At 34.6% G+C, this 26,707-nt stretch overlaps 1 protein-coding gene across 1 annotated transcript in view; it reads right to left on the reverse strand.

Annotated features, from left to right (window-relative positions):
• Positions 1-26,238, reverse strand: part of LOC128204875 (uncharacterized) — a 50,828-nt gene extending 24,590 nt beyond the window's left edge. The window contains exon 1 of the mRNA XM_052906278.1: positions 26,043-26,238. Coding sequence (XP_052762238.1) covers positions 26,043-26,238 — 196 coding nt within the window. The remainder of the gene's footprint in view (positions 1-26,042) is intronic.
• Between the last annotated feature and the right edge of the window lie 469 nt (positions 26,239-26,707).

A 26,707-nucleotide genomic window follows, 5' to 3' on the forward strand; every position in this document is an offset into this window, starting at 1 on the left:
TTAAATGTTTGAATTTTTTCAATGTTTAAAAACCTTATCCTCCACTCCTGTATTGACCATACTACGCATTATTTCAGTAAATTCTGTCAGACAACATTAACACATTTCACAATCTAAGAAATTTGTGTTCAGATATTTTTCCCTCAAGTGTGTCTGGCAGTGCGATGATGTTAATTTTTGTGAGCCTAAGGACCGCGATATACACATTAAGCATTTCGTAGAAATCATCTTAGCTCCCAATAATGTTGTGTTTTTTTCAGATAGCGTTGTATTTCTATTGTTCCATTATGGCACTTATGGCTGTCCTTCATAAAATACAATGAAGAATTCTTATACTATAATGCATTTTACAAATGAAAAAGAGTGATAAGAACACTTATATGGATATGGGAAATAGAGAAACTAGTTAATGGACGCGGTTTTGTACAAATTGTCAAAAAGCATAACCACAACACTACAAAACTCTCTATTTGAGGTGAAAATGAGTTTTGCATGGAAAAGTTATTTACTAGCATAACCCTCTGTACAATGGTATAACACTGAACGGACTCCTAATGCAGTCCTCGGAAAACTGTCTAGTTTCCTTAAATGCTTCTTACAAGATAGGTGCAACTTAGCCACCCTCCTAGCACTGGCATAAGTGGTATTATATTTCAAGGACCTAAATGTCAAGACATATATAAACAAAATCGATTCTCAAAGAAGCCATAGCTCTCAGGAAACTTTTTTTTTAAATGTTCAATCCTTGTTAAGAATAATGGTCTGTATAGACTTAACAAATTCACTTTAACCTAGAGTTGCTAAAACAAATAACTATCATAACTGCGACAACTTCGTTTTGCATATAAACCTAGACGTCAAATGTCGACATGTCGAGCCCGTGGAAAGAGCCTTTGACACAGAAATAATGTTCCATAAAATTACAACACACAATAACATGGAGTCAAACAATGCCCTGGTGAACACGTCACCACATCATAGTCAAACTTTATGGCAAGTTTTTTTTTTCTTTAAGAAATCCTTTCCTGCATGGTCAAAATTCAGCTTGGACAAGGATCATTTCATCATTTGCCTTTTAACCTTGACCTTGACTTTTGAGTTACAGTCATGGGTCTTGTGCGTGACACGACACCCCATCATGTTGAACCTTCATGGAATGTTTCTTAAATCTCTTAAAATACATAGTCAAGATACTGTCCGGACAATATTCAGTCCCTACGAATGGACTCACTGACTCACGCACATACACGGAACCGTCATTGTGTTAACTATATTTCGCTCACCACAAGCAGTTTCGACAACAAAATATCATCAGCATGTTCCAATTTAATGAGGATGTTTGGGAATTTCATGGTACAAAAGTTATATATTTCCCCTCCTACATACATGACGATATCGGCTTGGTCAAGATTGGTCACTTGATCACGGTGTATATTCCACACACCCCAGTAAATTTCAACATTCCAGAAATTGGCAAACTTTACCTGTGTTACTTGTCATCATATGCAATAGGTACAAAATATGTGAACATCAAATATATATCAAACGTACGAACTTCCATGCAGAAATAAGAAAGCTTGGGAACAATGTTCCTGATATTTCTAACTTCAAGAAAGACAATATTGCCAATGCACATTTTAAAACACCAAACGTTTTGAATATTTGACAACGCCAAAAGCTCTTGAAATACAAATATTTATAACATTTCCACCCACAAATCGCCTTAACGTTCCGGCGTTCTAAACCGGAAGTAGCATTTTAGGTTAAATTTTAGTTTAAACTCAAACATTATGGATTTCGAAATAATGGTTAACCTTTGACCAAGTGCGGGGTTGTCTTGAAAATGCAAATAGTAGTTGGAAATTATTAATCGTAACACTGTTAGCAGGTTTTGTTTTTGCCTAAATTTCTTTTATTGGAAAACGTACTTTAAACAAGTCAGAGTTTTGCTTCCCTATTTAATTTTTTATAGTGTTGTATTTTCTCGCTTATCACAAACACAAAACTTATTTTCTTATCCAAACCTGCACATTTATGAAGATTCTTCATGGATGACTAAAGGTGGATTTCATAAACTTTCAGAAGCTGATTAAATCTTCATTTACAGGCGAACAAGCAGTGTTTCTTGGAAGTAATGCTACATAACCTTGTGATTTCATTGCTATTTGATATCACATTTACCCATGTTTGATTGGCTTCTGGTCATGTTCAACGTCATACCTTTAACGTACTGTAAAGTGTTTGCTTTGTTTTCGTGTGTACATTATTTTTTACAGCAGAACGGTAACCTTTATTTGTTCATTCTCCATAAATGGAAGGAGTATATACAAAGTATAAACATGAAATAGGAACAAGATTAACGATCAATTATTAACAATGTATATAAACAACACATTTATAAAATAAAATCTTAAACAGAACAATAAATACTCACAATGTTACTATTTTTATCGTCAGGAATCGCATTATTAAATAACTTGTTGTTTATATTTTTAAAGCAATATCACAATATTACATGACACATATTAAAGTACATTGGTCATTGAGTATGAATCTTTCAACGAAATAGAAAAGTCTGAAACATCAAGGATAGACTGGTACAAAGCAGTATATTCGCGCTAGTTGCGTAGAAATTGAAATACGATGGTAGTAGTGAAGTAATTATCACTTCTACAAGGGTTTGAACTTAACATTTTGTTCCATAGCTCGTTCACAATTTGAAGAATATTGCTGAAATTTGGACAACAATGAGGTGTCCTGTATTCATTGCCCGATTTCTATTTTACGGGGGAGTAGAGCCGCTGTTCCGAACGCCTTTTTAACCATATTAACTCATTAAACGAAGGCTTATATAGCTTTTGAATATATATGGACATAAATATGACAGAATAAATATTAACATGTTGTTGAAAACACGACCACATCCACGAGGACGATACACTTACCATGTGAATATAGCTTTCAGATATGCAATTACTAGTTGATGTACTTTGTGGACATTAAAAGGGTTTAATTGAAATGCATATGCATTGGTTTAAACAAATTCATGTGACTGCTTATTTTTAATTTGAAATATTTATAATTATATATATTTTCTAATAATTTGTCCTTTATTGTTAGACAAGATTGCGATATGATGACTTTTATAAAAGGAAATGGCTTCGTTTTGAACCTCATAAACCTCAACTCTTTGATGCAATTATATTTCAAGCTCTAACCTTAAGTCTGTGTGGCCGCTGATTTTCTTAATTCAATTATTGAAATATATATTTGTTGATTAAACAACACGCATGAAGTATTTGGTAAATAACAAGATTTTATTTAATTTAAATATTGGAGTGCATTTGTGGACAGTCTGTGACCGTTTGTGACGTTGAATGTCTCTTCGTTTTGTGACTGTTATATTTTAGCCTTGTGTCACTAAACAGAGTCTGTGTTAACATTTTGGCCGAGGGTCTTGACCATGTCATTTCCACAGGTCTATAAGTAATATTGTTACATTGAAATACAACGCTGGTGCCGTTCTCATAAAGCATCTTAAGCGTTTCGCTAATTAAGTAGATTTCTTAAAATGTCAATTTAAACAAAATAGTGTAAGATATAACGATTTGTTTTGTTTTTAAATAAGATCCTTAAGAATATTGTTTTTCTGAAATTAAGGTTAAATATCATATGAACAATCATCTACTTAAATAAGGAAAGTGACTGAAGTAAAGGTACCTTAGTATCACTTAACAGGGTCTTAGATGATTTTAAGGTTGCATGGATTGTCCCGTACATTTTCATAGTATTATAAGTGTTATTGTAACATGAACTAAATCGCTTTCAAAATGCTGTATTTCATATGTTATATTTTGCTTATATTTTTATTAAAACGTACCCGGCTTCTATAACGCACAAACTGCTCTGTGTTGAAGAATAAACTTTATGCTTGTGTGATCAGTTTGTTGTGTTTACACGTTTGTGTTTCTCGTTCTGTGTTATTATGACCCTTACTAGTTTATCTTAATATGGTATAAATAAGTCTTAATTACTGAGAGTGTCCCTGTAGTCTCCATTTTTCTGTTATGGTCAGCTAGCCACGAGGGTATCGTGTAAAAGGTACGAGAAAACATTTTTTTATCTGCTAAAACATGTTTCTGACTGCTCCTGATGCTCGAGGGTTTTTGGACATAGCAATGGTTTTTATCTGTAGACAAGTGTTTCCGAATGCTCTTGATGCATGGCGTATCTATAGCGTACAAAAAGCGCTTTATCTGTTGACAAGTGCTTTCGAAAGGTGCTGATGCATGACTTATCTATATAACATACGAAAAGCGCTTCATCTGTTGACAGGTAGTTTCGATTGCTGCTAATGCATGAAGTATCTATAACATACAAAAAGTTCTTCATCTGTTGACAGGTGTTCTCGAGTTGCACTGATGTATGACTTATCTATATAACATACGAAAAGCGCTTCATCTGTTGACAAGTTTTACTTGCTAATATTCAAATAAATGTGCGAACTAAAACCAGATAAACATTTAAATTATATGTATTATTGAAACCATAACATTCTAATTGTAAAGGTATGGTATGTTACCATAATATTGTGATGTACAAGTATATGGCTTACGTGTAATACTAGTTTATGTTTAAGTTTACATTGTTCACTAACTTTAATGACATACCCGGTACATACCCGTTATACGATTCCAAGCTGATCATTCTGTCAAACGCCCTTATTAGTGCTTAGTCATTCATTTACATTTAGGATACGTGTCCGCCGTTTCATGCTCTGACTGATAACATATCAACCATCATGCACGCTGATTTGTGTGTAACTTGGTTGATGTTTTCCTTTTTTTTCTTTTGTTCTTTCCATTTTTGAGTATTTACTGAAAAATCTGTCAATGATGCAAAACTCATTTCAAATGTGTTATACATGAAACTTTATATATATTGATTGTTTATGTGTGTGTGTATTCTATATTTATGTTTATATTTTGTGTAATGTGACGATGAGCTGTATATGCTTAAGTCAAAGAAAAAAATTCTGTTCTGTTCTGTTCTGTTCTGTTCTGATAACGAATCAGAGGCCGTATTTATATAACACATTAGTGAAAAAAATGCCTTTTTATTAGATGAATTTCAAAGATATCTAACAACATTTTATCACCAAAATATAAAAGTTCATACATGAGAACACATGAAAATAATTGTGATGAAAAACAGAGAGGTTTTAAAACAAATTTTAAAATATCGATTTTTTAACTAACTAACTTTCACTAACAAGCTTTATGAATTTGGCCCCAGTTCTTAAATTCATGATGTCTTAGATACGCCATTATTGTTTTCAATCCAGTCTCTTCCATTCATTTCTAACCCTCATTTTAACATTCATTTTGCTGCAGTGTACAATTCCTTGGCTACGCCCATGACTTCTGATTTAATCCAGATGTATTTCGATGAAAGCCCTTTCAGGAACAGATTAAAGATATAAGTGAGACGATACCGATTTTGAAGCGATATTGTTCATTCTTTGTTGTTTTTTTTGCAATATTTATATTCAAAAATAATCCGGTCTCATTTCGTTGAACTTTTTTTTCATCTAAATTGAAAAAAAATGGTTTCTCAAAGTCAGCCGTAATTGCAAATATAGTGGATCCGTAAGAACACACCGGTCAAATCGTTTTTTGTTACTAAACCTGTTTATTTAGAGCTATTGTTTGTTTGTTCTTTCTTGTTTAAGTTGACACTTAATCAACCTGCTTTGTCTTTGTTTTGTCGTATGTAATCCCGGCTGGTGTTGTAGTATAAATGTCTGTCTTTGTCTTTTCAACCTATTGTTTGACCCATTAAACTGATCCATGATTACATCCTCATGGTTGTCCAAATCAGTAGGCTTTGATGTATTTGGTTCACCGTTAACCTTGTCCAACACCTAACTCCTTGTTAGAAAGTAAATCTGGGCCATCGTTAGTGGCATGTGAAGTGTTCATGAGGCTCATTCGTCGAGATCATTATCTGTATTTCTCGCTCGGCATACCATTTTCAAATCCAAATTTGGATAAACGCAAATACAAGCTTCAACATCATTTTATGTTTTCCTAATACAATTTTCTGTTGGATTTTCAACAATACAGCGATCCAATTGATAACAGTTTCATATGAAACTAACCACGGCGAACAAGAAAAGGAAACCATTACGTGACGATAAAAACACCGCTTCTCTAGACATGCTGTTGTATGACACCCGATTTGGCGAGCTTACATATTTCCTAGACAAGTGGAATCACATTGTGTATTACTTTATGACAAGTGTCATATTCTTTTTAGCACATTCTTTATTTTCAGTAAAACATTACAATATATAACCGGTTTTAACTGCGCCGATGATGAGCCGACTATAATTTGATTTAGGTAAGAAAACTATTAAAAAGAAAATCCAAGTTTATATTCTTTTACAAAGGCTCCAAATATGTTCGTTAATAGATAATCTTAAATCAAATCATCTTAAAAGTTTCAATCTAAATAACACTTTTATTTAGTTATATAACAAAATGTTCACACATTATAGTTATTAAAACTGTTAAACTTACTTAGGGGTCTTCCACAGTGAAAAAGTGGGTGGGGAAGGTAAAAAATCAAAACGTTTCAAAGGTCATGCTTTATTTAGTTCTATGGAAGTATCTTTTTTGAGTAAAACATACATTCTTGGTGACATGTATTGGGGTAGTAAGGAGTAGACCAAATTTTAAAAAAGAAATTATTATCAGTTTTGGGATCAAAAAGCATTCACATTTTCTCGGATAAGTCTGTCTACAGTATGTTTTTATTGTTGTCAAAATGCCCTAGACTACCTTATCAACAATGTCTTAAGAGTTCTGGATGATATCTTTTCAAATAAGATAGTTATCTAATTAAATAATGAATAATAGTTGATAAAATTCATTTCCTGGTTACAAAAATGCAAATATCTGTTTTAAAACTGTAGCAATTACCACGAATCCTTATTATATTGTTGATTAGGTAGTTCTGACAATTTTGACACAAAAATATATTCATTTTTATAAAGACATTTCTGAAAAAAAAATGTAAATGCTTTTTGATTGGAAAATTGATAAAATCTTCTTTCGTAAAAACGCTCAACTCTAATTTATAGGTTCACACGTTGCAACGGATACACGAATCATGCTTGCTAAATATTGAATCGTAAAACTAAATACAAAATGATATTTTTAAAAAAGAAAAGTTTTGGTCCTTCAAACGACGTTTGGCATGAATTATGAAAAAAGATATTGAGTTGAGTTAAATCCTGTTAAAAGGTACTTAAAATGGATAAAAAAGTTGTTTTTTAAAAAAAAACGAGTTCATGTTCAATGGTATTTCTTGAATACGTGTATTTCGATTATAAATGAAGACTGCCTGCGTGTAGCATCTTAACATGTTATTTATATAATTCCTAAAAAGCCTCTACAGTGCATCAGTGTGACTAATCAAATGAAGGTTTAAAAAGAAGCTTTGTATGAAGGACGCCTGCACTTGTTAATCATCAGGAAATGCTATTTGTATATTTCCTTTAAGTGACACTCTTATTCAAAATCAATGCATACAGATGTATAACGAACATACATTTTGAGTGATACTTACTAAATAATGCACTTATGGAAAATGTTAATTACTATTAATATTATAACCGTGTATCTAATAGCTGAAAACGCAAAAAATATTAAATGATTGGTGAATGCTAAAAGTGTTACTGCGATCTACTATGGTCTCATAAGGTAGCAATACCGTGTTTTCTGCACATTTCTTTCAAATCAAACTCAGTATACTCCATAAGAATCATTGTTTTCGATATTTATTCATCCTTTTTGGTATATTAAAACAATTGTTTTAAATGTGTTAAATCTCATATTTGCGTAATAGTGCATCTTTAATAGCCATGCCAATATGTGAATGAGATAATGAATGTTTCAATAGAATGAAGAATTAAAGGAAGGCTACATTTGAATAGCATCTGAATATGTTATATGTGAATAAATCCTTTAACACTGTGCCTTTTTGGTTGGGATAATCAATGACTTACCAGATCCTAACATTAAAGGAAGGCTACATCTGAATAGCATCTGGATATGTTATTTGTGTATAAATCCTTTAAAACTATGCCTTTTGGGTTGAGATAATCAATGGCTTACCAGAATTTAGGATTTAAGGAATGCTGCATTTGTGTAGCAACTAAATATGTTATTTGCATTTTTTTTTATTATCTCTCTAGTGAAGAAATGTGGTAAGAGAATCGATGAATTTAAGGTAGCAAGGTTTCGAAAACTGGAACTGACGACTAACCTTCATCGCAGCGCTGCGTTAAACTTTATGTCCTGATTATTCTGATTTTAATAATGTTCAGTAAATATGTTCTAAAGAGAGTCTATATGTATAAAATTGTGTTGTTGTGCGATTCATTTGTCAGTGGTATGTAACCTGGATTGTTTTCTGTAATCAAACTTACCATGTCACATTGTGAGAATAAACAAAACTGAAAACAAAACAAAAAATCTTAGTCGTATAGCACCTTACAGTATAATACATAGCCTTAAGAACAAAATATAAACGGTCTAAATTATTTTCAGTATTGTATTTCTTGCAGAGGGGAATATTATACAAGGGGTCGATTTTATGCTCAAATATCATTACGTATGTAACACCTTATCTTCACCTTTTGTGGTTGTAAGTTTTGTAAGTCGATCACTTATCACGATCATCGACTCCGTAGGGTATAAATTGTCTGGTATAATAAAGATAGATTATTTCTGCTAACGTAAGAGTATAGTTTGAACAAAATTGCATTTAATTACGTGATCATTTTATTATTTATATCTTTGACAAAAAAACTAAAATAAAAATTCCTTAGTGTTTTGGATTTACGTAATAAGGCAAGTAGAAGTTTTTTACGCATACTTATAATTAATTTGGATTAATGTAAAAATGTATTACCTACTTGTGAGTTCACTGTAAACATATTGTCGAACTCATTATTATACACATTTCAGGCGTTTTTTAAAGAACAAAATGCTGACGTCAATGCAGTTGCATTTGATTCTGTTTGCAAGCGTCTTTACGACCGAAGCGAAGCTAAATATGACTGAAGTATGCCCATATAACACTTTCTGCAAGTCAGGGCCTTTGAAGGTTAGTATTTCATACATTATATGCTCTTTGCGTGGATTGTAAAATGTAGTGTTCTGTTTAATCACATATATCCAAATATGTATCTTTATAAATGTAATACACCTTCCATCTCATGTCTAAAAATCGCTGCTTGAATTAATGTTTTTTTGTTATTATATTTCCAACTTGAAATAAAGTTATGTGTATCTTGAGTGTATTTTACAATTGAAAGTCTAACGGCGTTGTGTACGGTTTAATTCAATGTAATGTAAGGTGACAATATTATTATTCCAAACGTTGAGTAATACTTTACGGATAGTTTTACAATCTACGAAAAATACGTTTCTAATTGGATTCAAATTTTTATATGAAAACATTTTGTAACAATTAAAATGACACTCTTATTCAAAATCAATACATACACATGTATAACAAACACAACTTTTGTGTGATAAACCTTTAACTACATACTAAATAATGCATATATGGAATATATTAATTACTGATAACATGATTGTAACCTTGTTTTAATAGCAGAAAGCGCAAACAATATTAAATGGTTGGTAAATGCTAAAAGATTTACTGTGATCTACTTATGTCTCATAGGGTAGATAAATCGTGCTTTATGCACCTTTATTTCAAATTAAGCTCAGTATCCTTCATTAGAACCATTTTTGTCGACATTTATCCATCCTTTTTGGTACATTAAAACATGTGTATTAATCATGGTATGTCTTATTTGGGGGTAAGGGGCATCTTTAAAAGTATTATGATTTTCTGTCAAAGTATTTATAGACAGAAATTCTGCACGGCTTGGAAAATTTTATTTAATTTATACATGAAGCAACAACATATCACTCCAATTATAATGAACTTTACAAACAAAGTTAAAACGTTGAATAACCGTTCATTTGTTATTTTACATATAATAATATGTAAGCTACTGAGGATTTGGTCGGGATTAACATTTAGTTATTCCTGCACGCAAACACAACATTCTCTGGACAAGTTAAAAAGCAGTTGTTTGTTTGACGTCATAAAATTGGATTTTCATTAAAATACAGTGATATACGGACCGATCGAGATTATATATATAAAGAAGGGACAAATTTATGTGAGGTTTAATATTTTCGCATATATGACTTTTGAATGAAGGTTCTTTGATAATTGCATGTTTTCCAAAGCGGTTGTTTTGGATACAAACAATTATGTAGTCAGAGCAATTTGAATTTTTAAATGTACTTATAATATTAAACTGTGATTTTGTTTATAAATGACCCTTCGCATAATATATTAATTCACAAACCATATCAACACCATTATATGCAAATGAATACTAAGGACATTCAAAAGGCATATTATTGCCATTAACGGTTCTAATGCTATTTTACTATTTATAAAGCAAACTCCATATACATTTTAAAGCCAAACAATAGCTGATCCTTAGCAAAACCTGTATATTAAATGCAAAGTGGTTCCATGATAACGCGCATATTGATAGATTAAGAGTCTGAATACGTGTTTGTGTTTCTGTTTTATATAACCTTAAATGGTAAGTTAACATTATAACTCTTTTCAAAACAGAATTGGACACCTGATGGAAAGTCGCGACCTTGCTGCGAAAATTGTCTTTGCACTAAAGATTGTGAATTATTTGGAAAGTGTTGTCACGATTTCGAATCAAAGAATAACACCCAAGCACAAATCCATAAATGTTACACGCAAGATGAACTTTACAATCATCCAAGAAATATGTCTGTGAACAATTTGCCAGAAGGTTTTGTTATAATAACCAGTTGCCCCGACGATTACCAAGGACATGTTTCTTGTTTAGAAATGCAGGAGCTGGATGATTATATACCGGTGTCAAGAAAAACCGACGGCCGTATTTACGTAAACAGAAAATGTGCTCAGTGCAATGGGGTTAAACATGTTGTTGATTGGACACTGAACATCATCGCTTTACATACCTCTGTAATGGACACGATAGCTAGCAACGACCATTTCCAGATGAAGGTTTTAAAATATTGCGGTCTGCATTCGACTCCTCCAACCAGCCTGTATGCAAAAGTTCTAGAATATGAATGTTTAGGTACACAAACAACGACGAAAACTTGCGATGCGAGTAATGATTTCAATACAGCAATAATTGAAACACACATGGAAAAGTGCGACTCATCCAAAGAATCTCCTTACATTTACATGGACGTGTTTCCTGACACGATAATCTACAACAACCCTTACTGTATGTTCTGTTTTGAAAACACAAGATATGATCCAAACATGTGCATGGACAGAACTGAGGCGATAAGAAATGAACATGTACAACTCACAATGATCTTAAACACCAGAGTCCAAAGGAGAATTAAACCGAAGTGTCTTAGAGGAGAAATATTTGATCCTTTACAGGTAACAGTACAAATGTTAAGTGTTCAAAGCCAAAAATGTTTCCTCTTGAATGTGCTGATATTCATAATAATCTGAAGCCATTTCCTAACTTTTGTCGATTCCTTAATACAGCTCGCTGTCTGTTCACGTCATATAATATCTATCTAATGTAAAGAAATCTTAAGATTATTTCCTAATTTGACTATGCAAACTCGATTTTAGCAGAGGAATGACCCAAGATATTTTAGACAAACAAAACAGGTTTTTCTCCAAAGCATTATGTGCATCTCTTCATAATTTTATAAACGTTTTATTTACAAAGGCAAACAACTTAAAATTAGAACTGAAGGCGTAAACCTTCAGTTTGTTTTATTTTTGCATATTTTCTAAACTATGGATATGTCAACAACAGCTTGTATCGTTTTTCAAAATTTATTTTACAGAAATCGTGCATTCACCTGTACTGTCCTACATTCCACCTACCAGACCATGGCGTGTGTCGTGCTTTTCTGAACGCAATGCCTTATATCGGAATGACGCTTGCCTTTTCCGCTACTACCAATGTCAAAATTCTAGATTTGAATCAATTTGGATTGCTTCTAGCTCGATTTGTTAGGAGTCATTTCCATTATGATGATCTTGTGCACGAAAACATAATTGAAAAACCGTGTAACTTGGAACGTTTCGAAATTTTCGAGCATCATGCACACCCAAAAACCATTATGTTTGTATTGAGCTTGATAACAAGTCAGAAATGTTCTGTATATGATGTTTTGAATGATTCAAAATACTTCAAGCAACTGGTCACCTCAAGTAATTTTACATTGTCTATTGTAAATACCAACATTTCTGATATAACCTCTTTACAGTCGGTTAACGTAAGTGGCATGACACGGTTGTACTATCAAGATGGCTACTATACGCCCTATAAACCATTCTTTGTATCTAAGAGTGTTCTAAAGGAATGTCCTTATGTTGAAATTAATGTAGAACAACACCCGTTACAGGAAACGATCATTCAATATGCCCATAATGACAACACTGATGGAAATTACAGTACCATAAAAATATGCGTTGATGATTATATGGCACTTGTAAGTACATCCTGTCATTGCGCAATATCTCCATTAGTTTTTATCATCTGCGTTTGTCTCTCTACCATGGCATATGAAAGAAGAGTCTAACCTTATAATTCCAACCTTTTGAGCCACATGACACTCTAGCTACATGTTGGAATTTCTGTATGACGGTGGACACTAGATCGTACACTGGTTGTGTAAGGTATATGACTTTTTAAAATTTAACTTTGAGTAACAAGAGATAATAAGTATATATGGGTAATTGCAAATAACATTCAAACCACTGATACTACATGGACTAGCTTGTTTGTTATAAAAAAAAAAATTATTTGTAATTTTATTAGTCGTTGTCTAAAAGCGTCCGAATGCTCTGCTTTTTATGTATGTTTAAGGCACTATCTCATTTTAAGTCAAATGGCATTTAAAGTATTCCATCTCAGTCCCGAAAGCATTTTTTGATAATAAATTTAAAAAGTAAGACACACTGTTTGAATACAATGTCATAACGTGTGGTCTAGCAATGCCACAAAACCTAATACGTATGGGTTTTGAAATTGTCTTGTGGTACATTTTTGCTAAATGGAGTCATTGCCGATCTTCTTTCACCTTCAAATATCATTACTTATTTCCTTCCACCATCACCTTCACACCAATACTTACCCAATAAAATCCACTATCATCTTCAAACCAATCATTTCCCAGCTCAATCCATTAACCCATTAACACAAATCGTTACCCATTTCAAACCTCCATCACCTTCAAACCAATCTTTACCCATTTCAGTCCAACATCACCTTCAAACCAATCATTAACCATTTCAAACCTCCATCACCTTCAAACCAATCTGTACCCATTTCGAAACTCCATCACCTTCAAACCAATCTTTACCCATTTCAATCCACCATCACCTTCAAACCAATATTTACTCATTATAATCCACAATCACCTTCAAACCAATCTTTACCCATTTCAAACCTCCATCACCTTCAAACCAATATTTACCCATTTCAAACCTCCATCACCTTCAAACCAATCTTTACCAATTTCAAACCTCAAACACCTTCAAGCCAATCTTTACCCATTTCAATCCACTATCACCTTCAAACCAGTCTTTGCCCATTCCAATCCACTATCACCTTCAAACCAATCTTTACCCATTTCAAACCTCCATCACCTTCAAACCAATCTTTACCCATTTCAAACCTCCATCACCTTCAAACCAATATTTACCCATTTCAAACCTCCATCACCTTCAAACCAATCTTTACACATTTCAATCCTCCATCACCTTCAAACCAATCTTTACCAATTTCAGACCTCAATCACCTTCAAACCAATCTTTACCCATTTCAATCCCCTTTCACCTTCAAGCCATTCTTTACCCATTTCAATCCACTATCACCTTCAAACCAATCTTTACCCATTTCAAACCTCCATCACCTTCAAACCAATCTTTACCCATTTCAAACCTCCATCACCTTCAAACCAATATTTACCCATTTCAAACCTCCATCACCTTCAAACCAATCTTTACCAATTTCAAACCTCAAACACCTTCAAACCAATCTTTACCCATTTTAATCCACTATCACCTTCAAACCAGTCTTTGCCCATTCCAATCCACTATCACCTTCAAACCAATCATTACCCATTTCAATCCACTATCACCTTTAAACCAATCTTTATTCATTTCAATTTACTATCACCTTCAAACCAATCATTACCCATTTCCAACCTCTATCACCTTCAAACCAATCATTACCCATTTCCAACCTCTATCACCTTCAAACCAATCATTACCCATTTCAAACCTCCATCACCTTCAAACCAATCTTTACCCATTTCCAACCTCTATCACCTTCAAACCAATCATTACCCATTTCCAACCCCTATCACCTTCAAACCAATCTTTACCCATTTAAATCCACTATCACCATCAAACCAATCTTTAACCATTTAAATCCACTATCACCTTCAAACCAATCATTAACCATTTCAATCCTCTATCACCTTCAAACCAATCTTTAACCATTTAAATCCACTATCACCTTCAAACCAATCATTAACCATTTCAAACCTCCATCACCTTCAAACCAATCATTAACCATTTCAATCCTCTCTCACCTTCAAACCAATCATTGCCCATTTCAATCCATTATCACCTTCAAACCAATCTTTACCCATTTAAATCCACTATCACTTTCATACCAATCTTTACCCATTTAAATCCACTATCACCTTCATACCAATCATTAACCATTTCAATCCTCTATCACCTTCAAACCAATCTTTACCCATTTAAATCCACTATCACCTTCAAACCAATCATTAACCATTTCAATCTTCCATCACCTTCAAACCAATCATTACCCATTTCAATCCATTATCACCTTCAAACCAATCTTTACCCATTTCAATCCACTATCACCTTCAAACCAATCTTTACCCATTTAAATCCACTATCACCTTCAAACCAATCATTAACCATTTCAATCTTCCATCACCTTCAAACCAATCATTACCCATTTCAATCCTCTCTCACCTTCAAACCAATCATTACCCATTTCAATCCATTATCACCTTCAAACCAATCATTACCCATTTCAATCCTCTCTCACCTTCAAACCAATCATTGCCCATTTCAATCCATTATCACTTTCAAACCAATCTTTACCCATTTCAATCCTCCACCACTTTCAAACCAATCATTTCCCATTGCAAACCTCCATCACCTTCAAACCAATCATTTCCTATTTCAAACTTTCATCAACTTCACATAAATCATTACCCATTTCAATCCTCCATCACCTTCAAACCAATCATTTCTCATTTCAAACCTCCATCACCTTCAACCCAATCATTACCCATTTCAAACCTCCATCTCCTTCACATAAATCATTACCCATTTTAAACCTCCATCACCTTCAAACCAATCTTTACCCATTTCAATCCACTATCACCTTCAAACCATTCTTTACCCATTTCAAACCTCCATCACCTTCAAACCAATCTTTACCCATTTTAACCCTCCATCACCTTCAAACCAATCATTACTCATTTCAAATCTCCATCATCTTCAAACCAATCATTACCCATTTCAAACCTCCATCACCTTCAAACCAATATTTACCCATTTCAAATCTCCATCACCTTCAAACCAATCATTATCCATTTCAAATCTCTTCGTAACAGCTCTATATTTCATTTGACATGATGAAGAAATAGAAAAAGTATTTTAAAAATGAGCAATATCTACGATGAATGCCGGTATTCACAGCATTGCTATTATAAGAATATGAATGTATATACGAATTACCGCGGAAAAGTAAAAAGAAAACAATAGTAGAATCAAGAAGCTTGTATTAAGGTATTATTCAAACAATGTAATGTATTTATGATAGATTCTTTACAGAAACAAAGAGAATGCTACATTATCAAACGCTAAACTGTATTACCATTTTTAAATAGCTATGTTGTCTTTTTATATCATAATATTTTTTAGATTGTTTCAACTCCATCATTCTTCAAATACTCATTAAAGTGACACTCTTATTCAGAATCAATACATACACATGTATAACAAACATCAATTTTGACTGATTAGCTTCTAACTACTTACTAAATAATGCATTTATGTAAAATATTAATTACTGATAACAAGATTGTAACCGTGTTTTTACTAGCAGAATGCGCAAATATATTAAATGATTGGTGAATGCTAAAAGATTTACTGTGATCTACTATCGTCTCATATGGTAGAAATACCTTGATTAACCTCATTTCTTTCAAATTAAACTCAGTATCCTTCATAAGAACCATTGTTTTCGACATTTATTCATCCTTTTTGGAATATTAAAACAATAATATTAAATGTGGTAAATCTTATTTCGGAGTAATAGTGCATCTATAACATTTATTATGAATTTCATTGTTGTGTTTTGTTATTATTGTTTTCGACTATGGGTTTTGGAACAGTATTGATGGACGTACTACTGCAATACACGAGCGTAAGAACACTATATTCACATAGCGTTCGTTAAAAAACATGGTTAGTTAACATTGGTACCCTTAATTTAATATCCCTTTTTTAGTTTATTATCATACTTTGTTATAGTTAAGTATATTGTGTTGTACTTAAAATGACAAAGACAAACACTAATAACAAATGTTCGAATAAGTGTAATGCATGAGTCTATTTGATTTGTTTAAACGGCTTAATAATTTGCTCACCATTGTTTGAATATTGACTAATTACGATTTGCACAATTAAACCGTTTGGCTGGGCTGGATATAAATCAAAAATGGAATACTCTCCCTTATATGTTTGGGTTAACGTCTATAGCATTTACACGACTATATGAGCCGCGTCGCGCGATTTTGGGCCTTCGGACATAATTATTACATATGAAATAATCATTCATAAAAATGCCCAAAATAATGATTTTTTCTATGTAAATCAATTTCTTCCTGACTTCTTTCTTTTTAAGGTTTGTCATTGGTGCATCATTTTCTCGATAATTTATGACCATTGGTATACTCATGTTTCCATAGCAACCATGGATTTCTTCCCGACATATTTTGACTGGATTGATAGTCTGTGTTTAAAACGGCCAAATGTATTAAAAATACAAAAATGATTCATTATTTTTATTTTTATTTATGTTCCTTAAAGATTCTGTGATAAGAAAATAATTTAAATTATAAGCTAGTTGTAATATTGATACAATAATTTTGCACGTCATTTGAATAATGCACTTTTATTACGACGTCATTTGAATGACGTCTTTAGTATTCAAAATGCGCAATACATGATCTCACTTGTAAACACGTAACTTACGCAATTTAAGTGATATCAACATGAAATTTTCAGAATATTTTTCTGAAATTACATGGCATTCAAATACCTTAAAACATTGTAATAGCAAAAATATGTCCGAAGGTCCAAAATCGCGCGACGCGGCTCATATTTGAATTTAGTTCTGTTACTCATTTTGACTATTCAAGATCTGGTTTGACGGTCAAACATTATCCTCGTTCAAGTTTTGGTTAGACTTTTGACAGTTTTTGAAGTCCACAATTTTGAGTGATTTGAGTTATCCTAGTTATATTTTGTCTTTCTAAAAAGTATGGACGTCAATATTTTCTGTGATCATATACTGGATATGTTTCGTGAATATTTATTTTCCATTTGAATCTTATTTGAATGCGTATGTTGTGAAATAAAGATATATGAGTGTTTTGTTGTTATGTTTAATCCATTTTTTTTTAATTTAAAGCTTATATAGAGAAGCATTTGAAAAAAAAAATTTTTCCTTAATGGGTATGCATTTGAATATAGCCGAACTGTAACACAAAGCTGTTGCTGGTTAAGTTTAAACATGTAATGATATTAAAGTATAAGACTGCATGTGTGCGTTATAGATATGAATTGGTTTCATTTAAAAACTGCTTTGGATGCAAACTATTACTACCATTGTAAGTTTACAGTGTCATTTAGTTATCACATCTCTGCTTACTTGTATACTGCAACACTCCAATATTATAGCATGATCTTTAACTAAACCGTCCACGATTCAACGAAATGCATTTTTGTAGACAGAATAAAACACCATAAAAATCAACAGTTAATCAAATGACGTCATATTAACGCGGGAAAATATTCATAACGCCATACTGACTTGTCTATTTGTAGTTGTGAAACAGTTGATCATTTATATACTCATTTACTGCGAATTAAGCCGTTCATAATAACCGTAAAATCATTTTTGAATCGGTTATTGGCTCAGTCATTCATATGACAAAATATTTCACATGTTATAGGTAGATAATTGTATAATATCATTTTGTACTTAAGTTATGAGTCCCAAACTTTATACATAAAAGTTGGTGGATATTGGCTCAGCTGCTGCCCCTTAATTATTCTGTTTAAATTCTTGATAGCGAGCCGGCCCCACTTTCTCAAAATACTTTTATTTTTACTCAAATCTCAATCTCAGTCAGAACTCATTTTACTACATAAAATCATAAATCGAACTCGTGTGTGTTCTTACCATTTGTTAAAACAGATATCCTGATATAATACATTGATACAAAAATATTCGTCAATGTTTTAAAAAAAAATTACTCTACAGAAAAACATACTTGAGTAATTGTTAAGTTGTCTTCAATAACAATCTATGCTGTAGAACAAGTTTTTGATAGCAATATTCGCTTAGAAAATACGCCTTTAAACGGTGTAAATTAAAATAATACGATTTTAAATAATTTTTGATGCTATGTGGTTTGTGGTTAAATAAGTTGAGTCTGAGATTGAGATTTGACTTAAGAATTTTGGAATATTTGGGCTTGAAGGCACCTACGGCCGATATAGTTAGCAGTTAAAGGATTATAGACGGTGATTAAGCCGTTCTCTCTTGTTAAATTGCTACAGAGTTTGTGATATTGCATTTATGCATTGATACATTCCGATGATCTCTTTCGCATTCATTGCAATCGTACTTTTATTTTTCTTTGACTTTGAAAATGTTTGCCATTGAAATTTACGCAGGTGTAATTATCTAACCGGTTAATTAATGGTAGCTTTTAACGTGTATGTTGTATAATTAGTTTAAAGTGTTTGCCAGTGAAGTGTGTCATTGCATGGATTTAGTAAGATACCTAAAAGTAAAAACATTAATTAAACTGCTGAATTGATATTACTATGCGACCTGCTTGCAGCGTAGTAAAGTGTTGAAATTTCTGACACTGTAAAACGTTCATATATTTGCTATGGTTGTATTTGATGGAAAATATTAGAGACGTTCCGAACTCCGTCGTTGCTTCAACATAAACAAATAAACCATTTTAAAGATTAAACAAAATAGTTTGTATCTCGTTTCCGACGCGAAATTATGCATTTGTAAGCTAACATGTCAGGGAGTTTTTCAGTAAAATTAAGATTATTGTAACATTAAATATGCCATCCCTACGATATAAGGCGTAATACACTTTCCGTTTTTACCTATTCAAGTAATAAAGTCGTCCAATCGATCGCGAGGTTTGGTTAGCTCAATCGGTCCGTACGTCCGCCATTGACGTTATATCAGCACACGCTTTGTCGTCCTTTAAGGGATAATATAGGATGCATGACCGTCTTGCTGCGAATCATGGAACACAGCATTACAATCTGCGAGGCAAAAGAGCTCCAGTAAACTGACATATTCAAAGACCTCTGCTGTTTCGGTTCAGGTAACCTGTCACATAAAACATTGCAATATAGTCTGGCAAACGAAACTGGTAGCTAGAAACTCCAGAAAGCTCATATTGGGTATGTGCAAATACCTAGAGTATTGCGAGCTGTGTGTTGACCGCGGTATAAGTGAAAGAATCTAATTGTTATCGTCTATGATGCCAATAAAGATTGAAGATTTCGTAATTTACGGATAAGATTCTTTAACAGAACGGTCGCAATGTGTTTAAATATCCCTCGAAAGGAGGCCATTTCTGATCGAAACGATTACGTTTATAAATGTATATCCAAATAAAGGCAAAAAGAGAGTAATGTTTTTTTTGGAAAATCTGAATAATATTTTTATTATAGGTTGCAAGCATTACGTACAGAAACTTGACGAAATTGATATATAAATGCGATCCAGATACACCCAAAGACCACGCTTGATCGTTACACAGTGATATTGATTTTTGAATCATCATAATCAGTCCACTTTGTCTGTTTACACATGCATGATCAACCACAAATAAAGCTAAACACATCTTATCTATGGTATTTTGCGCTGGCATATTAAATAACTGTCTGATTTGCAAAGATATTTTTTGATACCACAATTGGTTCTTTCCTTCAAAGCAATTTGGTGCTATGACACGTCTATGACAGTCCTTAGTACGGTAAATACTGGACGCTCGTTATTTCAGCAATTCTAGACCGGTATTACAAGTAGGCATATTCCTAACATTTATCTCGGATAATATGTTTAGTGACTGTCATGTTTTCGTTTGATGTTCATCAAGAACATTGGACCCCCGTTTTGTACTTGGAGACTTTGTTAGAAATAATATGTCATAGTTATCCGTTTCTGACTTCGACTGATCGCGCATAACCACACTGCATGGATAACCCTGGTCCTAATATTGCATGCAAATATTGAAAATGCTCAACCATTTTATAATGACACATTTTCAGATTAAATAATTGTTGATCATTCCCAAAGTGTTAATACACATTTTATTGACGTTGAAAGCTGTACTTTAGGTGACAGATCACATGTTCACATACTTCTAGACATACTGTAGATCTTGATGTTAATGATCATAATTGTTGTGTCAACAATAAAAAGCTATTTCTTGATATTTCATTTAGAAATGTAAGTTGCTTATGTACTTTCCAGATTTCTCATATTTTGTACACCAGTATGATATAATCTGTCTTGCTGGAACAAAATTAGATCAAGTTGATCAACCTTATATTGATGGATTTACCTTTAAATTAAAGAAGTGAATAGAGATGTCTGTGTTAGAAGATCTAGAAGTGTCGGTGTATTCATAAAAGATGACAATTTTGATTGTATTTCCTTGTTAGAAATAAGCCATGAGAATTGTGTATGGCTTCGTTGTCATAAGTAAAGGACAAGATAAGACAAGACAAGATAGAAAGTAAGATAATTGATATAGAAATTAATGGTCACTGAGCTTTTAAGGGGCTGTACTCCGTATGATAAAACAGCGAAAAAAAAGAAAATTGTCGAAAACTGACACAAACTTGGTATCGATGTGTACAATGCATTGGAATTTACTAACTAAAGTACCACATAGTTTACAATTATTTTTTTTTCGCAGTTTTTTCGTATTTTTCCATTAAAAACATTACTAGGTATGTCTACCTAGTATAATTCATTCCTTATGCGTGATTGGTTAGTCGATGTTATCACGTGATAACCCCATGTTATGTTTATAGCTTAAATATTCCAACTGTGTAGAGTAAGCCTTCGTAGCACAGTGAATACAGCACTGGACTGCAATTTTGGCGACACCGGTTCGAAGCCGGTCTCCGACTCGATTTTTTTACATTTTGGTATGTTTTTTTACAATTATGATATCAAAGAGTAAAACATTTTATCAAATTATTATTTTTGGTGCCAATATGGTGTACAGTCGCTTTAAGATACAAGTTTTATGCGAATGATATTGTTGATGTTATAATATTAATTATGATGTTAATTGTGTGGCTTCTGATACATGTAACAAAGAGAGTTATAATTTCACTAAACTTCCAATTCTGCAGGGAATACATTTTTGAAGGGTTTTGATAAAAATGCTTTTGTGGATTTAAAACAACAACTTGATAGTATGTATTTAGATAAATCCTATTCAAGTGACTTGCTATAAAACATCACATCAGTGGTAAAGTTTCTGATATAATTACTGCTGCTGATAGTTATAATCTCTTTGTTTCAGTGAAGCATGATACCTCGGAAAAGAAACGTAAAAATAAAGGACCATGGTTTGATAAAGATTGTTTCAATGGTCGTAAACATTATCATGCCTCTAAGAACAAATATTGAATACTTCGATCACATGATACGTCTATGATATGGCTAGTATCAGTAAGGAGTATAAACAGATGTTGTAAATCAGATGTTACCAAAATGATGTCAGTAAACAACTTTAGGGTTTAAGTTCAACTGGACCTTAATCTTATTGGATTTGTTTGAATAAATATAGTAGTGAAAGGAAGCTATGTATATTGTATAGGTTTTTGTGTTTTGTGTTACAACATTTAAATAGAAACATGTAAATGTGTTGCTTTTGTTCTGTTCCCTGTACTGTTTTTGGTTTTAGCATTGTTCTTATTGCATATACGCATGCTCGTCGCTCCAGCGGAAGCAAAGATGGTGCTGCTACTAGCATAAAAGTATCCAATGAACACCGAATCGAAGATACAGAACATGATAACAAGTAAGCAACTAATATTTGAAAATGTGGAAGGTAGACACTCCTTCTTTATACGGCCAATTCGAAGTGCTACTTATCTGCGCTGCAGGGCCGCCGTCAAGGCCGTTATCCGGTTGTCATTATTTCGCAAACTTTATAATCGACTCAAAGAAAAGTTGTACCACATATTTGTACACATTCCTGGAATCTCAGACCTCAAACTTATAAATGCCATTCAAATATCCATCCAGCGGAAATGTATTACAATATCAACGCTAAAATTCTGTTAAACAGTAATTAAAACTAATTTTTTAATAGACTATTCTTCATACCCTTGAAGCAATACATGTGAAATAAATAATGAGAAGGAATAAAATGTCGTTTTTTTCAGTTTTGCAAGGTTTTGTGTCTCATACTGGGGTTGCATATCAACGGCACCGGAACCTCTTATCAATTGCATCGTACGACCAAACATCAACGGCAACGTGGGCAACATATCCAGGGCACCAAGGGCCGCACATTAATGGCATCGTAGCCTGACAGTCAACGACATCGGAATCACACATAGCGGAACCAGAGGCCGCACAAGCTTAGTCATCAACGACAATGGAAGCCGCTCATCAGCGACAATAGGGTCACACATGTACAGCACCAATGTCCGCACATTAAATGGGCCGGGAGATGCAGCCCATCATCGACACGGGGCTCCGCACATTAACGACAACATTAACATATCAACGAAACCGGAGGCCGCACATCAACGGCAGGGCAGGCAACTAATCAAGGCCACCGGAGTCCACACATAAACGGCAACGGAGACAACACTTCCACGACACTGGGAGCCCCACATTTATGGCACCAGACACTGCAAGGCAACAACATCAAGGTCCACTCATCAACGGCACTGGAAATAACACATCAACGGCAACGGGAGTAATACATCATCGGCACCGGGAGCCACACATTAACGGAACTGGGGTCGCACATTAATTACACCGTAAGCCACTTATCAACCGCATTCGAGGACGCACATCAACGGCACGGGTACAACACATCAACGGCATAAGAAGCCACACATCCATGGCACAAGGTCGGGGGGGGGGCTACATTCAACGGCAAAAGGGGCCACATATCATCAGCACCGGGGGGGGGGACACATCACCGGCACCACGGGTGCACATCCATGGCACGAAGGGGGGGGCTACATTCTACGGCATAAGGGTCCACATATCATCAGCACCGGGGACAACACATCACCGGCACCAGGGGTGCACATCCATGGCATGAGGGGGAGGGGGCTACATTCTACGGCATAAGGGTCCACATATCATCAGCACCGGGGACAACACATCATCTGCACCAGGGGTGCACATCCATGGCATGGGGGGGGGGCTACATTCTACGGCATAAGGGTCCACATATCATCAGCACCGGGGACAACACATCACCGGCACCAGGGGTGCACATCCATGGCATGAGGGGGGTGGGCTACATTCTACGGCATAAGGGGCCACATATCATCGGCACCAGGAGCAACACATCAACAACACCGGAAGCAACAGTTGCGTCAGGGAGTGCACATCAATAGCACTGAAGGTCGCCCATCAACGGCACTAGTAGGCAACACATCAACGGCACTGGGAGCAACACATCAACGGCACTGGGAGCAACTCATCATCATCACTGGGGGCTACACATCATCGACACAAGTGGCCACACATCATCGGTACCAGGAGCGCAAATCAACGGCACTATGTTCTACACATTTTCGGTACTAGGGGCCACAAATCATTTTCACGGGGGAAAACACATCACCGGCACCAGGGGGCGCACATCAACGGCACTTGGGGCCAAACATCATCGGTACTAGGGGCCGCACATAATCGGCACCGGGGACAACACATCAACGTTACCAGTTTAACACATCATCGGCACCGTGAGCACATATTAACGACACTAGGGGCAACTCATCAGCGGCATCGTGGTATACTCCTACACGTTGCTAGAGACCACATATCCACGGCATCGGCGGACGCAAATTAATGGCACCGTAAGGCCGCACGTAAACGGCATTGGAAGCCACAGCATTTGGGGCCACTTATCAACGACAGATGGGGTACCGGCGGCCGCCGGACCACGACACCAGAAGCCACTCATGTATGGTAACGGAAGCCACACATTAATGGCAACAATGATTACACACCAACGGTACTTGGGTCTTTTAAACACACGCGCACATACACATGGGTTATTTAAATTTAGTAAAGATGTCTTAATTTCACATTCAATAAGTTTCATAAAAATGACATCTCACCCTTACATTCAAAATTCTCATGGTATGCTTCGGACCACCTCGGTCTTTTACATTAAATTACCTCGAACGTATATGAACGAATAACAATGTTAGATTTTTTTTCATTTAATACGCTGCAAGTAGATCGCGTAGCAATTTGATATTTAGCAGTAAAACTTAGTGACTTTACTCTTGGGAATTTCAAAGTTTTATGCAATTATTCTCTTCGGTGGCAATCAATTTATACTTAAAAATAAAATAAAAAATTCTCACTAAATCTCTACAATAAATTTTTACAATTATTCAAAACTTTACGAACTACTACAAATGTACTGGTATACATCCAATGATGTTTTCTATTGAAAATGACCGAGGTGTTCCGAATGAGAGTGTTATTACAAACAGCTCCGTTCCCGAAAAGAAAACGGTCTTGTCCCTGTAAAACAGTTCAAACGGATCCCAATAGACAGACTGGAAAACACTGGTAACTTGTTTACTTCTATCAATTACTTCCTGTTTAAGTTTGAAACGTTGTAAGCAAAGGAGACAATTATAATCATGACAAATACGTAAATATACGAGAGTTATCTTTAAACGTCATAATTATTTCAACATATTGCTAAAAAACATTTTATTATTTAACACTACTTCACACATTAAAGGTTGTGACGGAGCTTTTTTTCCGAAAACTCATGAACAAAGGATAATATGGCATTACAGTGCAATCAACATATTTTAACCTTTGCAATTAGTTATAGTTAGAGGTCTTTTCTTAATCATTAACATAATAACCTTCAGGTCATCAAACTGACTTAGAATACAACCTCATTGGCTGGTATATTGTCAACGCTATTGGACGTGGGGCAGTAGGCTGACTTTCAACACCCGCGAAAGTTGTAATTCTTAATGATGAAGTCCAGATTAAGCGTATTTTATTGTAAATAATATACTACTCAAACTTTGATAGGGATCATGTATTTTTTAATATAAAGTACATACGTATTTCAAGAAAACGATATATCAACACTAAATGTTATCAAATGGCATTGTTTCAGGTTTCAAATGTCATAAGATATCAGTACCAAACCAATTCCGTTCAATCGTTACGGACTCCTAAACATGATAGGGGTCAAAAGCAGGCATATATCAGGTTCTCAACAAATTTGGAAAGTCAACAGAATATCTTTGAACTTTTCTTATACCAATGTTAGTAGCGTGTGTGATGTCCACGAGCGTCAATAACAGCTTGACATCGCCTCCGCATGTTGCTGATAAGCCTCCGGGGCTGTTTCTGAGGGAGTCTGGCCCATTCCTCCTGAAGCGCTGTTCTGAGCTGAGGAAGCGTTGTTGGCTGGACCGGACGAGCAGAAACAGCTTTCTGAAGGATGTCACAGGCATGCTCGATCGGGTTCATGTCGATGGTAGCATTTTCCAGAAATTGGTTTGTGATGTTTGCTCTGTGTTGGCGCGCATTATCATTCATGAAAATAAAATCAGGACCGATTGCACCAGCATACGGTCGAATAAAAACGTCCAGGATCTCGTTACAATAACGAACAGCCGTCAACGTACCGTTTTCAATTACGTGTAAGACTGTTTCCCGTGCATGCTGATTCCGGCCCATACCATGACTGAGCCCTTGCCATAACGGTCATTTCCGGCGACACAAACTGGGGCAAAACGTTCATTACGCCCCCTCCACACTCTGGAACGTCAATCTGTTAAGTCAATACAAAACTTTGACTCGTCTGTAAGAAAGCACTGTGGTCCATTCGTTTAACGTCCATCCAACGTGTTTACGTGCCCAGTCCAAACTCTCCTATCGGGTCAATGGGATGCGAATTGCCGGTCGTCGTGCCATCAAGCC

The sequence above is a fragment of the Mya arenaria genome, chromosome 10, assembly GCF_026914265.1.
Source record: "Mya arenaria isolate MELC-2E11 chromosome 10, ASM2691426v1".
NCBI classification, from domain to species: domain Eukaryota; kingdom Metazoa; phylum Mollusca; class Bivalvia; order Myida; family Myidae; genus Mya; species Mya arenaria.